The sequence below is a fragment of the Pelophylax lessonae genome (assembly GCF_965119305.1).
Source record: "Pelophylax lessonae genome assembly, chromosome: 4".
NCBI classification, from domain to species: domain Eukaryota; kingdom Metazoa; phylum Chordata; class Amphibia; order Anura; family Ranidae; genus Pelophylax; species Pelophylax lessonae.
The window spans coordinates 272,666,490-272,682,989 of NC_138771.1; the positions used below are offsets into that span (position 1 = coordinate 272,666,490).

At 44.3% G+C, this 16,500-nt stretch overlaps 1 protein-coding gene across 1 annotated transcript in view; it reads left to right on the forward strand.

The window, feature by feature from the left end:
• The first annotated feature begins 1,260 nt into the window (after nt 1-1,260).
• The window catches only part of NTN4 (netrin 4), a 203,968-nt gene continuing 188,728 nt past the window's right edge, over nt 1,261-16,500 (forward strand). The window contains exon 1 of the mRNA XM_082254458.1: nt 1,261-1,830. Coding sequence (XP_082110584.1) covers nt 1,764-1,830 — 67 coding nt within the window. The 5' untranslated portion in view covers nt 1,261-1,763. The remainder of the gene's footprint in view (nt 1,831-16,500) is intronic.

Here is a 16,500-nt window from a genome sequence, read left to right on the forward strand (position 1 = left end):
TCAGTAGGGCCACAGACTTGTCAGTAGGGCATCGGTTGGCATCGGTAGGGCAGTGGACTTGTCAGTAGGGCCCCAGACTTGTCAGTAAGGCATTGGTTGGCATCTGTAGGGCAGTGGACTTGTCAGTAGGGCAGAAGTTTGTGTCAGTAGGGCAGAGGTTGGTTTCAGTAGGGCCCCAGACTTGTCAGTAGGGTATCGGTTGGCATCAGTAGGGCAGTGGACTTGTCAGTAGGGCAGAAGTTGGTGTCAGTAGGGCAGAGGTTGGTTTCAGTGGGGCCCCAGACTTTTCAGTAGGGCATCGGTTGGCACCGGCAGGGCAGTGGACTTGTCAGTAGGGCAGAAGTTGGTGTCAGTAGGGCAGAGGTTGGCATCAGTAGAGCAGTGGACTTGTCAGTAGAGCAGAAGTTGGTGTCAGTAGGGCAGTGGACAGTGTAAGTAGTTTTTGATTTTTTACTGTTATTTTTAGGAGTCCGTTGGGGGGCTTTTGTGAAATATCAGCAGGGGGGAATCTGCGCTGCACAGGGTGATTAGGGTGTGCCCAGGCACACCCGGCACACACCCTGCGCACGCCTAAGATGGGAGATCGGATATAAATGGACTGCCTGTCCTTTTCATCCGATCCTATACTCCAGACGGATGGAAAATAGGGTTTCCATCCATCTAGATTTCACGGACAGGATCGGATCGGATAGCAGCGGGTGTCAGCGGACATGTCTCTGCTGACATCCGTGTGCATGGAGACAGGCGGACCTGATCGGAAAGCCCGTGTGAAAGGGCCCTAAAAGTGGCACAGCATGAGTGAAATGTTCTAGACTTGTGTATGAATTTGGCGCATTCTTCATCACTTTTCGAATGCCTGAGAGACACGTTTGCATGAATTCCAGGGTATGTGTGTGTTGCCAGCTTTAACATGACCTAGACTGCCCTTTGAAGGACTCAATCCTACCATGTTCATTTTGGAATTAGATGGGCCAGCTGTTTTTAGAGAAAAAAAAAAAACTATTTTGACAAAACATAGAGGAAAACACCATATTAAGCATTTTTAATGTAAAAGCTTAGATGACTAAATGCCCCAAGAATGTTTTAGGTCCAAGAATGTCCCTGTCATGAGGAATACACAGCTGACTAATTCTCATAACTGTGTCATGAGGGCACCCAGCCAAACAAGCAGAGAGGAAAGTTAGTCACTCAAGCATGGGCTCTGTGAAGGGGAGGAAATTGTGTTTGCTGTCAGTACTATGATATTTTTTTTTTCTTTAGTTTAGAAGACTGTACAAGTCTTGATCCGACAGGCTGGAAGACAGTGATTTACAGGAATGTCTGAGGTGCACAGGCTGACACAACAGGGAGAAGTGGCTGAGGGCGGGAATTGGGCGGGCTGCACACTGTACACCATCTAGCCGTGCTGCTGCCAGTCTCAACCCCTCCACTCATTTCTAACAGCACTGAACATCCCACACTGTTATCAGAGGGAGGGAAGACACAATAATATCTCCGCAATAAGAGAAGAAAAAAGCCTATCCCGCTGCTGCTGTGACCGGGAACATGGCGTGTCCGGGGACCTCCGGAGAAGTCAGATGAAGCACAGCAGACATGGGTCACACTATTGTCTTCTAAAGCAAGACTATGGACTGCGGGGCACCTATGGTGGCACTTGTGTCCATTTCCTAACAGGAAGTCCCTATTGACTAGACAGGACCATTATTGTGGAAGCCGGGAGGACACTTGGCATTGGACAGAACACTCGCAGCACCTTCAGGGTCATGCCATTCACCATGGAAGTTTGCTGTTGGATGTTGGCGCTCCTAGGAGCATCTACGTTTGTTACAGGTTGGTATGAGATAGTGGTGGGTGCAGGGGGGGGGGGGGGGGCACATTGTACATTTGTTTTTATTCTACGATTTATTCAAACTACAGACTATTCATGAATGGACTGATCTCCATTTAAATAGGAAGGAGGACAAGTGCCATCTGCTATATAGTCACTTACTATTGTTATTGCATGCTCTTGGGTAAACACTGGAGGATCACATGGAACTATGTATCTCTTTGCAGAGATCATATGAATCCTGATAGGTCATCGTCACATTGATGGTGAAAGCCAGTTTACGACATCACTTGCAGTAAATCGCACGCGTGAATAGTGAAATGCACATGGTAGCGCACACACGCAGGGCATTCATTAAATGCCACCCTAGTGCATCTCCTTAAACACTTACCTACTGGCCACTTTCACCCCCTTCCTGCCCAGGCCAATTTTCAGCTCTGTTGCACTTTGAATGATAATTGTGCAGTCATACAACACTGTACCAAAATTACATTTTTATATATTTTTTTTGAGACAGATAGAGCTTTGTTTTGGTGGTATTTAATTACAGCAAACAACAAGAGAAAACATTTTGAAACAAAAAAAACATCCTTTTTTTTTGTTTCTGTTATAAAATTTTGCAAATAAATAATTTTTCTTCACCGAAGCTGCACTGATGGGCCATGATAGGTTGCACTGATGGATATTAATAGGCTGCACTGATTGGCTGCACTGATGGACACTCAGGCTGCACTGATGGGCACTAATAGGCTACACTGAGGCTGCACTGATGGGCACTGATAGGCTGCACTGATGGGCACTGATAGGCTGCACTGATGGGCACTAATGGGCTACACTGATGAGGCTGCACTGATGGACACTTATGAGGCTGCACTGATGGGCACTGATAGGCTGCACTGATGTGCACTGTTGAGGCTGCACTGATGTGCGCTGTTGAGGCTGCACTGATGTGCGCTGTTGAGGCTGCACTGATGGGCATTGATAGGCTGCGCTGATGTGTGCTGATGAGGCTGCACTGATGTGTGCAGATAGGCTGCTTTGATGGGCACTGATAAGCTGCACTGATGGGCACTAATGGGCTACACTGATGAGGCTGCACTGATGGACACTGATGAGCCTGCACTGATAGGCACTAATAGGCTGCACTGATGGGCACTAATGGGCTACACTGATGAGGCTGCACTGATGGACACTGATGAGGCTGCACTGATGGGCACTGATAGGCTGCACTGATGTGCACTGTTGAGGCTGCACTGATGGGCATTGATAGGCTGCACTGATGTGTGCTGATGAGGCTGCACTGATGTGTGCAGATAGGCTGCACTGATGGGCACTGATAGGCTGCACTGATGGGCACTAATGGGCTACACTGATGAGGCTGCACTGATGGACACTGATGAGGCTGCACTGATGGGCACTGATAGGCTGCACTGATGTGCGCTGTTGAGGCTGCACTAATGGGCACTGATAGGCTGCACTGATGTGCACTGTTGAGGCTGCCCTGATGGGCATTAATAGGCTGCACTGATGTGTGCTGATGAGGCTGCACTGATGTGTGCAGATAGGCTGCACTGATGGGCACTGATAAGCTGCACTGATGAGGCTGCACTAAAGAACACAGAGATGGCTGTACTAACAAGGCGGCACTGATGGGAACTGATAGGCAACACTGATGGGCAATGATATGCTGCACAGATAGGCACTAATATGCTGCACTAATAATCAGGGCACTGATGATCGGTGCCCTGATTATCAGTGTAAATGTGTGCTGTCACAGGATAGCCGGTTATTCACTTTCTTTTCCTCACACAGTGACAGCACTGAGGAAAGGAAATGCAAATAACAGGTATTTGTTGACATGGGATTTGCTGTGATTGGACACAGCTGATCACATGGTAAAGGGCTCCTGTGTTTGGCCCTTTACTTTGATCTGTGATCAGCTGTGTCCAAAGGCGTATGCCTTTTTGCACCATTTTCTGGACTCCTGACTACAACCATGCATCTGTGAAACTTGGACATGTGACTCAACAGGTGCGTTTTTGATGTGTTTTCTATAGAATTCAATGGGAGATGCATTTTTGGTGTGCTTTTGAAAAGTGCATTAAAGATGTAGCATTTGGGACTTTTAAAAACGCAGGGCATTAGTGTGAAGAGTTCCATAGGATTTAAAGGGGCACATTTTTAATGCATTTTTCTTCTGCTGTTTTACCCCAAAAATGCATAAAAAACAGAGCCCTGAAGTCAATTTTCTTTCCATTAAAATAAAAATGTTATACTTACCTGCTCTGTGAAACAATATTGCATATAGCGGTCCCTTATCTACTTTTCTGGAGTCCCCCAGTAGCGTGGTGCTGAGGAGGACCTGTGCAGGTGTCCTCCGTATCTGGGCTGCGAGTGTCCATAGACACACACAGCGCCAGTAAGCTCCACTCCCCTTCCACTTCTCACATTGACTTATTATGGCTCCTACTGCTACCTGTGTCTTCTGTGAGAGAAGGAAGAGAGGAGAGCGGGCTACAGACGAGACAGCACTGGATCCTGAGAAGAGTCAGGTGACGTGACTTTAGTGATGGAGAAAAGGGGAACAAGTAGCCTGAGATTTTTTTACCTTGATGCAGAAAATGCATTATGTTAAAAAACACTTAGCCTTTAGAACCTCTGTTCCGGGTTAGGTGCGTTACTATAGTGCGTTTTCGTGAAAGCACATCGAAGATGTAGCAAGTAGGATTTTATTTGTTGCAGTTAAAAAAAATTGTGTTTGGCAATGTAAACATGCAGCAGTAATGCATTGTGGCCAGGGCTGTGCCACTCATTAAGGTCAATTAAGATGTCTGCCTCTGGTGGCACTCATGAAGAAGGCACAGAGCAAGATGACACTTCAGTCTCAGTGCAGCTCAGAAACGTTGAGCTTAATAAAACCACAGACTCAGCATTACTGAACTCCCTGTCCGGCCGCTGCACCTGTCACACAGGCGTTGTAGTGACCGAGTCTCTTCAGTGATGTGAAGCCTGGGAAAAGAGCCAGATCAGCTTCACTGAACAGCAATGCATTATTGCAATGCAAGGTGGCATAGATGTGCCCTACTTGAATAACATTTAACGTGCAAAAGGACTGAGTATCATGAACTATTGTATTTTTTTTAATTAAAAAAAAATGATTTTACCCATTTTTCAACTTTTGTTGCATCTCATCTCAACGTTGCTGATCTCCGGCATCCTCTCCATAGTCACTTCCCGTCAACATGCAGGTGGTCCATTGGCTGCATGGCATTTTTTAGGATCAGTTTCCTGATAGTGAAAACAGTAGGGTCTGCATGCATATTATATTTTAAAATGACTGTATGCGCTCTTCATTGAAAGCCTTTTGTGAGCGGGTGATAATGCAGGAGCCCTGTAGGTAGACAAGCTCAGTGTTGTCACCCTGTGACAGGTGGTGACTGAACAAGGACCTTCGTTGCACAACAACCAACTATTATTTGATAGGGACAGATGAAAGACTCCAGCCATGGTGCAGGAGATGTTCGGTGACATGCTTTAGGAGTTGTTGGAGACTTGGGCATGCTTCAGGAGGCAGCCAAAGACTGGGGACACAGTACATGAGACTCTTTACAGCCCACTTAAAATGATTTTCGCCACAGCAAAATCTTGTATAAAAGATCAGAGTGACAAATAAGGGGACAGATAGAACAAAAACAGTAAGATGGTAAGTAAGACATAAACCTAACTGTTTATGGGCATATTAGCATCTGTAAAAAGGTTACCAACTATTAGGCTGCTTACACACTGATCTGCGGGTGCAGTGCAATGCATCTTCAGCTTTCATGCCCATTAGCTGCACTAAGCCATAGACTTCTAATTTATCATGTGGGTTTGGTGCACTTTTCAGTCTATGGCAAATCACAGCTAACCCGCAGGAAAGCCGGAGATGCACTGCGCTACACCTGTGGTGCCGGTTAACCGCAGCACATCAGTATGAAAGCAGGGGGTTCAGGACAATAAGGGCTCATTTACATTTGCAGTTTGGGAGTGGTTCTTTGTGGCCTGTGACCAGTTACCAAAGCATTTACCAAGTGTTTGTTACCCTAGCATTTCATATTCCTGATATGTGCCTGCTGTACCATGTACTAGTATGAGAAAGTATCCTGTTCTATTTGCATTGCTTCCTTTGTGTGAAATCCCTGGTGTTCCTGTCAGTTCCTCTGCTTTTCAATTAAAAACTGACCACACTAAGCAGGAGAACACACTGTGGTCAGTTCTCTAGCTATGCTGGGAACTCAGTGTACTCTCCTCCAATGATCAGACCTGTCCTGACATGCCCCCCTGCACAGCCATTTACTGGGAAGTTCATTGTACTGTTGGTTTGTCTCCCCCAGCTCTTATGCAGCTGAGAACAGAGGGAATGTGATCACTTATAAAAAAAGGGGGGGGGGGTATTTATAATGTTTTTTTTTATATCTATAAACAAATCCGTAAACCCCTAGGCACACAGCTCAGTGACAAAGTTATCTGCCCATCTATTGCACCTATCACACACACACACACACATACAGGTGCAGTAGCTGTCAGCACTGTTGTACCAGGGTCAGCCTTACTGAACAGCACTGAGACCAGAGCAAACCAGCCTAAAAGCCGCCCCCATCTTCCCCACTGTACCTCCCCGAGGCAGCCACTTCAACTGACCTCTTGGAAGGTATGGACCTGATGGCAAGATTACCAATTACTTTATTTTAATGAAAGCTTCAAATTTAAAAAGAATGAAAATGACTTTTTAAGTTACAAATGTATTAAAGTAGATAAATTACAAATATAAATACCAAGGATTTTAGGTAATATTGTCTCATATTACTGCAAAGTTTAGGGGCCATGATTAACATAATGTTACATAGCTGATCACTTTCCCCACTTTGTGCTATGCTGCTTTTAGAACCAGTTTGCTTTAGACCATGTACTGTCATGACACGCACTTCTTCCCTGTGTACTGTCTGTATAGATTGTACCAGTGTTCTGTGTTATAAAACTGGTGAAGAAATTCTAGTGTCATCTGTCATCCTTGTTGGATAAAGCAAGAGCTAGATTAGGACAGAGGATGCTGTGTGCCAGCTCCTGTGCTCGTCAGCCATTCATTGCCAGCCAAACCACACTAATTACCTTGATGGCATCTACCAATCGTAGCTGTTTGAAGTAGACGTTTCAACACGTGCATACGGCTGGACTGAGTCAGCAATGTGTATAAATGAACAAAGACATGGAAAATGCAAAAAAAATAGAGCAATTGCAGTTGAGTTTGTTTCTGATTGGTTGCTTTGAGCTGATACACTTTGCATACTGCATTATGTACTACGTGAAAGATGTAAAACTCAAATAGGTATTCTGAAATTGTATTGTGACTGTTGTCTACTGGTTTTAGCTAGTATGTTTTGGGACCAATTGGTGTAGCTTTGTAAAACTGCAATAAAGTGGATGTAAACCCTCACATATACCCAGTAAAGTGATACACAGAGATGATACAAATCTCCCTACATACGTTTTACATGTGTATCTGTTGTCTTCAGCTTTGTATAGTCTTTAAAAAGTGATCATCGTGTTATATAATTTTCTTCCTGTTTCAGCAGTGGGAGAGGAGTCTAGGCATAAACTGTGTGTGAGCTGATTGGAGGAAAGGCACACACTCCCACCCCCACATAGGCAGAGGAATGAAGAAACTTGCAGAGCTGTGCTGTGAATATACCAGCTCTTTGCTAATCTATCTCTACGTCCCCTTTTCTGACACAAATTTCCAGCTGCTTTTATCTCCTTTGTCAGAGAGCTTGTCAGAAGTTATCATGCTGATAATAGAGGAACGGAGCAGCCGCAAGACATGGGACTTAGGGCTTTGGAGAGAGATAGGTTAACACTACAGATGTATGTGCCCAAGTCAGATTTCATAAATGGGGTTTACATCCACTTCCATTTTGACAGCTCTTAGATTTGTTCATTCGAGAATTTTTATTACTTAGTTCTACTCACCGAATTCCAATTCTATGTTACCCAGACAATCACTGTACTGTCAGTGTTACGAGTTTCATGAGCCAAAAAAAGACCTCTTATGACACTTCGCCCGCCAGCTTGACCTACCATCCCCAGACATTGGAGAACGCAAACATCCCCATACATCATTAAATAGATTTATGAACTAGTTAGCATAATACATACTGAGAAACTTGTGGCAGGTTATGATAATCAAATGGACAAATTCATCCATGTCTGGTCATCTTGTTCAAACTATGGGCTAACTTGCAGGCATACTTAGGGTCTGTGCAAACTGGGCTTAAAAAACACCAGTTCTTTTGGCAGGAAGAAACGTTCAGAGCATTTTTGTACAGATGTTTAGGAGCCTGTACTCCTCTGAAAAATGCAAACCAGAAGGTTTTTTGTTCCTGCCTCTAAACATAGAGCCTAAAATATGCCTCTAGACATCCTAATGTGCATTGACACATAGGATAACAAACCGCTGCTTCTACAGGCAAAACACAAAACTCCTTCAGAAGAACTGTTTATTTAGCCCCAGTGTGCATGGACCCTTAAGAGCTATTCACATGGGCCAAATGTCGGGTGGCATTGGCCGGTTTCTGGTAATCATTCGGCCTGTGTGTATGGCAGCCGGCTGGCATCTGTCGAAGGGGCATGACCGCCAGAACACTCCGGTCAGCGTTCTTAGTCATTGGCTGAGAGCGCTGATCGGGGGCAGGTTGGATGCTGATTTTGCAGCATGCTAGTCTGACAGAAGCCGATCAAACGTCCGGCTTCTGTTGGACCATCTGACGTACACGCGGGCTGAATGTTGGACGATTTTTATTAAACTGGCCGATGTTTCCTGATATTTGGCCCATGTGTGCTAGGTATCAAGCCTCTTTCAGACGAGTGGACCGATCAGGTCCAACTATAAATTTTTCAGGCGGACTTGTTTGGGCCCCCTATTATCTTCTATGAAGCAGTGGATGAAAACAGACTTGTGTCCCTTTACACCCTCCGTCATCCAATCCGATCCACTAAATCAGGGGTGTCAAACTCAATTTCATCGCGGGCCGCATCAGCATTATGGTTGCCCTCAAAGGGCCGGTTATATCTGTAAGATTAGATGTCCAGAGTACGCCACGCCCTCTTACACCCTTACATGAGATGTCAAAAGCCCCTCCCCCCACCATCAAAAGTTAAGAGTCACCAACCCTTTCTTACATCATAATGCACCCCCCTTCCTTGTGCTACTGCCAGGAAGAAGAAGAAGGTGGATCTGGGATGAAAAAAGTGCAGTGTCTGGGGGTGGACCGGAGGAGGGCAGGAGTCAGCTTACAGAGTCTGCTGAATGCTGAGACCAGGGGAGGCACAGACAAGGTGGTATTGTGGCTGCACAGAGAGGTGCAGGATCTGTAGGAAGAGTTCTGCCCTCCTCTCTGCTGCAGACTGCTGAGAAAGGGGGGAGGGCAAAGACGAGCCTTTCTGCAGGAGCACAGAGAAGTGCAGGATTTGGCAAAGGAGTTCTGTCCTCTGCTGCCGGCTACTGAGACAAAGTGGGGGCAGAGACAAGGGGGTGCTGCAGCTGCAGGAGAGGTGCGAGGGCCACATGAAATGGCCCGGAGGGCCGCATTCGGCCCACGGGCCTTGTGTTTGACACCTGTGCAATAAATACAGATGGATGAAGATCTGTTTTCCATCTGTGTAGGGGACCAAATCAGATGTCAGTCGGCTGTACATGGACAGGTGGTCTGCTTACATCTAACCACCCATGGGGAGAGCGTGCTTTGTCTGTGGACCATAAAAAGATTAATAAAGAAGGAACTACGGTGCTACTGTATGTAGGGGTGAACAGGAGGTGAAGCACAAGTGAAGGAAGCTCCTCTGAAAAATAGGTCCTGAAAACCTATGTGAAGTAAGTGCAAATGGGGGAGAGGGCGCCAGCATTCTAGGGGTGAAAAATGAATATGGATAAAAATACATTGAAAAAGAGGATAAAAATGAATGAAGATAAAAATAAAAAGTCACTCTATGGAAGAAAAAAACTGCTAGACATCCGAGGAACGAGGGGTCTCAATTCGGCTCTGTGGGGGGCAGCTGATGGAAGTAGGATAGAGAAACCTGTGATACAATGGGATGGAGACTGCAGATGGCTGCTCAGATGGATGTCAGCGGCTGCAGATGGCTGTATGATGAATGATCGTATCAGCGGGTGGAGTGTGACAGCGGCTCCGTATCAAGCTGATAAGGGGGTAGCAGTGGCTGTGATAGTGAATGTTGGGCTGCTTGGAATATGGAGGCTGAGTCTGATTGGCAGTGCTCTCTGGCAGTGTAGCTGTATCCAGGTATGTATCTGGTGGCAAGGTGGAAACTCTACCAGGCTGCTTTCTACCCCAGCCAGGGTCACCGACTACCCTGCAGTGTATCAGCGTCCAGGACCTGTCAGCTGCTCCTGTGGACCAGCCATCTGCCTGCTAAGTGGGGATCAGCAGATTCACCACTAAGAAGGTGGACTCCTGGCGGAGTCCGCCTCATGTAAAAGGGGCCTTAGGCTGGCTATACACTATTTGATTTTGAATAAACATTCATGCAAACTTTAATATGAAAATGTATACGAATATTCTCAGTAGATTTGGTGACCTGATGAATGTTGTTCAAAAGTACTTCAACATTTTGTTTGCATTTGACATTAAATTTTAGACCAATTTTGGATGTTACAAAATGAAAACCACATGTTAAAAAAAAATAAAAATTCTGCTACAAATTTTCTTGTAACTATGGTTGAAAACAAACGTTCTTAGAATGAAAAATCTAGAAAAAAATGCGTGTATGGCCAGCTTAAAGTGGTTTTAAAGCCTTAAGGTTTTTTACCTTCATGAATTCTATGCATGAAGATAAAAATCATTTTGTGTGCAGTGGCAACCAAAGCCCCCCCCAATATTCACCTGAGCTCAATCTCAGCAATGTGAAAAGAGCTGAGCTTTTCTTATTCCTCATTGGCTGAGACAAGCCATTGGCTCCTGCTATGGTCAATCACAGCCAGTGAGCCAATGAGGAGAGGACAGCTCTGTGTGTCTTATGGAAGCATAGAGTGGGGCTTGGGAGTGAGCACGCATCAGTGCCCCCAGAGCAAGGGGCTTGCTATTGGGGGCTCTGGATGAAGAGGAGGAGCCAGGAGCGCTGGCAGGGGATCTGAAAAGAGGGGGATTGGGGCTTTTCTGTGCAAAACCGCTGCACAAGGCAGGTAAGTATGACATGTTTGTTATTTTATTTTTTTATGAATCTTTAACGTTAATTTAAGAATGATAATGGCTGCCACCAGAGCTCATTCATGCCACAGCGCAACAGAAGAGATTATTATTATTTTGTTGGCTGCTAACCTGTCATTATTGCAACTATCAACCACTGAGCCAATCACTGTAAGCGAGCCACTCAACTACCTGCCAGTAAGGTAGATTCCAGCCACTAATAAGCCTGTTAGTCGTTAGCAAGGCCAACCCCAGCCACTCAGCAACCTGTTAGCAAAACTGACTCCAGGCAGTAAATACCTGTCAGTAAGACAGACTCCAATGGGCAGGCTGGCTGTACACAAGTTTATCTATCCATTGACTTTTGTGCAACTGCTTGTTGGGTTCTTCCCAAACCAACAATGCTGCTGGCTATAGCTAGCAACAATGATCATTGTATTTTGACATTGGGGAAGGCTCCTCACTGTCAGAAAAAGTACCAAATTGGAGGGATTCCCCATCCATATTGATAAAAAAAAAACATGCATAATGTATGGCCTGCCTAAAAACAGACTCCAGCCACTGGAATAGTCACACTCGGACAGTAAAGGTGGCTTCACATGTATCAATATGATCATTCAATCCATCATTCCATGCAGCTAAAGTTATCAAATTGAAAAGGAATCGCAAACCACAGACACTTCATTTGATCTGTTGAGGGAGATTTTGATCAGTTTTTATGCTTGCAGGTCGATGCCAAAGTAGAAATGTATCAATTGTTTCTGACCGATCGATTGATTACTTCATGTTTTCCAGGAGACCGTCCATAATACAGAACAATTAAATGATTGTTTTTAATTGATTGTTTCTGATTGATCAAATTTTCAAAGGATACCGTATGTGCTGAATTGTTCTATATTTTAGGAAAGCATTGCTTATCTGGTTTGTTTGTAGCTAGATTAATCCCAAATTAATATGTGTATAGGAAATACAAACTACAGCCACTAAACAAATCACAATCTGTCAGTAAGGCAGACTCAAGCCACTGAGCTGTCACTACTTGTCAGCAGAGATGACTCCATCCACTTAGCAAGGCCAGTATAAGACACTCTGCAAACTGTTAGCAAACCCAACAAGAGCTAATCACCTCCGGTCAGTAAGAATGTCACTAGCCACTTATCCAGTCACTACCTGTCAGTAGGATGTACTCTAGCCACTGAGCCAGTCACCACTTGGAAGTAAGAGAGATTCTAGACACTAAGCCAGTCACCAGCTATCAGTAAGACAGATGCTAGCCACGGAGCCAATCACCACCTGTCAGTAAGGCAGAGTCCAGCTATGGAGGCAGTCACCATCTGGCAGTAAAACAGACCTAACCCACTGAGCAAGATACTACCTGTCATTAAGTCAGACTCCAGCCATGACCCAATCAACACCTGTCAATAGGGCTGACCATAGATAAGTCAGTTTTTTTTGTTGAACCATTGGGTTGAACGAAAAAAAATAGACCTGATTCCCCCATATTTTGAGGTGGATGGGGGAATCCTCCCCACTGGGTCATTGTATTCTGGCAGCAGGGAGACTTTCCTGTCATCAGAATACACAGATTAGAGCTGCAGTCTACAGCCTGCAGTGCTGATCAAGTGGCTTATTTCCAACAAGGCAGTTGAACAGAAGACGATAAGTAGATCGACTTCTTTTCAACTACAGTGGCCATACATGAATCTAAGTTCAGCCAGTCCCTGCTGAACCAGCCGAATTTTGATCCATGTATGGGCAGCTTTAGATTGACTCTAGGCACTGAACCAGTTACCACCTGTCAGTAAGACAGACTCAGGCCACTGAGCCTATCACAATATGTAAGAAAGGCAGAATCAAGTTACTGAGTCAGTTGCACTAATAAGGTTATAGGGCCCATTCACTGAGTCAGTTGCACTAATAAGGCTATAGGGCCCATTCACTGAGTCAGTTGCACTAATAAGGTTATAGGGCCCATTCACTGAGTCAGTTGCAATAATAAGGTTATAGGGCCAATTCACTGAGTCAGTTGCAATAATAAGGTTATAGGGCCCATTCACTGAGTCAGTTGCACTAATAAGGTTATAGGGCCAATTCACTGAGTCAGTTGCACTAATAAGGTTATATGGCCCATTCACTGAGTCAGTTGCACTAATAAGGTTATAGGGCCAATTCACTGAGTCAATTGCAGTAATAAGGTTATAGGGCCAATTCACTGAGTCAGTTGCACTAATACGGTTATAGGGCCAATTCACTGAGTCAGTTGCACTAATACGGCTATAGGGCCCATTCACTGAGTCAGTTGCACTAATACGGCTATAGGGCCAATTCACTGAGTCAGTTGCACTAATAAGGTTATAGGGCCAATTCACTGAGACAGTTGCACTAATAAGGTTATAGGGCCAATCAACACCTGTCAATAGGGCTGACCATAGATAAGTCAGTTTTTTTTGTTGAACCATTGGGTTGAACGAAAAAAAATAGACCCGATTCCCCCATATTTTGAGGTGGATGGGGGAATCCTCCCCACTGGGTCATTGTATTCTGACAGCAGGGAGAATTTCCTGCCATCAGAATACACAGATTAGAGCTGTAGGGCCCATTCACTGAGTCAGTTGCACTAATACGGCTATAGGGCCCATTCACTGAGTCAGTTGCACTAATACAGTTACAGGGCCAATTCACTGAGTCAGTTGCACTAATAAGGTTATAGGGCCCATTCACCGAGTCAGTTGCACTAATAAGGTTATAGGGCCAATTCACTGAGTCAGTTGCACTAATACGGCTATAGGGCCAATTCACTGAGTCAGTTGCACTAATAAGGTTATAGGGCCAATTCACTGAGTCAGTTGCACTAATAAGGTTATAGGGCTCATTCACTGAGTCAGTTGCACTAATAAGGTTATAGGGCCAATTCACTGAGTCAGTTGCACTAATAAGGTTATTGGGCCAATTCACTGAGTCATTTGCACTAATAAGGTTATAGGGCCAATTCACTGAGTCATTTGCACTAATAAGGTTATAGGGCCAATTCACTGAGTCAGTTGCACTAATACGGTTATAGGGCCAATTCACTGAGTCAGTTGCACTAATAAGATTATAGGGCCAATTCACTGAGTCAGTTGCACTAATAAGGTTATAGGGCCAATTCACTGAGTCAGTTGCACTAATAAGGTTATAGGGCCAATTCACTGAGTCAGTTGCACTAATAAGGTTATAGGGCCCATTCACTGAGTCAGTTGCACTAATAAGGTTATAGGGCCAATTCACTGAGTCAGTTGCACTAATAAGGTTATAGGGCCAATTCACTGAGCCAGTTGCACTAATAAGGTTATAGGGCCCATTCACTGAGTCAGTTGCATTAATAAGGTTATAGGGCCAATTCACTGAGTCAGTTGCACTAATAAGGTTATAGGGCCAATTCACTGAGTCAGTTGCACTAATAAGGTTATTGGGCCAATTCACTGAGTCATTTGCACTAATAAGGTTATAGGGCCAATTCACTGAGTCATTTGCACTAATAAGGTTATAGGGCCAATTCACTGAGTCAGTTGCACTAATAAGGTTATTGGGCCAATTCACTGTGTCATTTGCACTAATAAGGTTATAGGGCCAATTCACTGAGTCATTTGCACTAATAAGGTTATAGGGCCAATTCACTGAGTCAGTTGCACTAATACGGTTATAGGGCCAATTCACTGAGTCAGTTGCACTAATAAGGTTATAGGGCCAATTCACTGAGTCAGTTGCACTAATAAGGTTATAGGGCCAATTCACTGAGTCAGTTGCACTAATAAGGTTATAGGGCCCATTCACTGAGTCAGTTGCACTAATAAGGTTATAGGGCCCATTCACTGAGTCAGTTGCACTAATAAGGTTATAGGGCCAATTCACTGAGTCAGTTGCACTAATAAGGTTATAGGGCCCATTCACCGAATCAGTTGCATTAATAAGGTTATAGGGCCAATTCACTGAGTCAGTTGCACTAATAAGGTTATAGGGCCAATTCACTGAGTCAGTTGCACTAATAAGGTTATTGGGCCAATTCACTGAGTCATTTGCACTAATAAGGTTATAGGGCCAATTCACTGAGTCATTTGCACTAATAAGGTTATAGGGCCCATTCACTGAGTCAGTTGCATTAATAAGGTTATAGGGCCAATTCATTGAGTCAGTTGCACTAATAAGGTTTTAGGGCCAATTCACTGAGTCAGTTGCACTAATTAAGTTATAGGGCCCATTCACACTAGGAACTGTATGTGAATCGCACAGGATCATGCTGCATGCTCCTGTGCGATTCACATTTCATTTTGAATGGGCTAAAATTGAACTACACTGGAAATTCATTGCAACTGGATCGCATGGTACCATGTGGGCAAACGCACAGATTGCAGTGCAGGAAACCGGTACATGGGTTTCCCACACGGCGTTTTAGTGTGAACGATTCCATAATCACATGCCTTTTACTACATTGTCCATTATTTCTTAGGGTTTATATACTAGTGTCAGACTCAAAAGCAATATACTTTCTTGGAAACTCAGCTTATGACTGAGATCGGTTTGGTGTGTGTGAGTGGCCAGTGAGATAAAACCACTCAGGGCCCGAGGTACAATTAATCCACCACTAAGAACAACAACCGGCTGCCCTGTGGCATCAAGATGTTATGCTGTGGGTATTAGGGAGCTTGGAAATGTTTTTTTTTTTTATCTTTATCAATGCATGCCTACCACAAGTGAGTGGTATTGCACGTCTAATGAATTTGATGTCCACTCTAATTATTTAATTCTGGAAGAGAGCTGCAAATATGAAGTTGGTTTATTTCATCAACATACTGTAACTGTGTCATTTCTCTCTTCCTTTATTCACCCATTCCTTTCAGTGTTTCTGTTAACACAATTACATATATACTCGTATATACGGTAAATACCAGACACTTCTGGCTAAAGAACAAATACTACATGATCAAAACAACATGACTAAGCCAAGTAGTGTTACATGCTGCGTGGCAGTCAGAGTTGTTACTCGCTATACTTACTTCATTGCTTACTCTGTATAGATATTCCATCCCCACTAACACTGAAGCGATATTGTCTTGGTCCTTTTTAACAGCAAGGTGCAGTATCTTGTGAGTCAAAAGAATTTTGCTGTCCAAAGAAATATTATTAAAGACAATGTGATGTCTGTTTTAAAGGGAAATGTCTACACACACACCTAAAGTTAAAACCCAGCACTGGTCATTTTTTTTTTTTTAAATAATCCCTCAGGGACACTTAAAAATAAAAAAGCACCCCAGGCTGCAACTTTCACCATCAATCTGGAGAACACCCCCACCCTTTCCTGTCAGAGTAGGCCCTTGTTATCCAGCATCACTCAACCTGGAAGAGTGAGCACAAACTGTGAAGACTTTGGAAAAGGTAAGTTATGGCGCACACTTT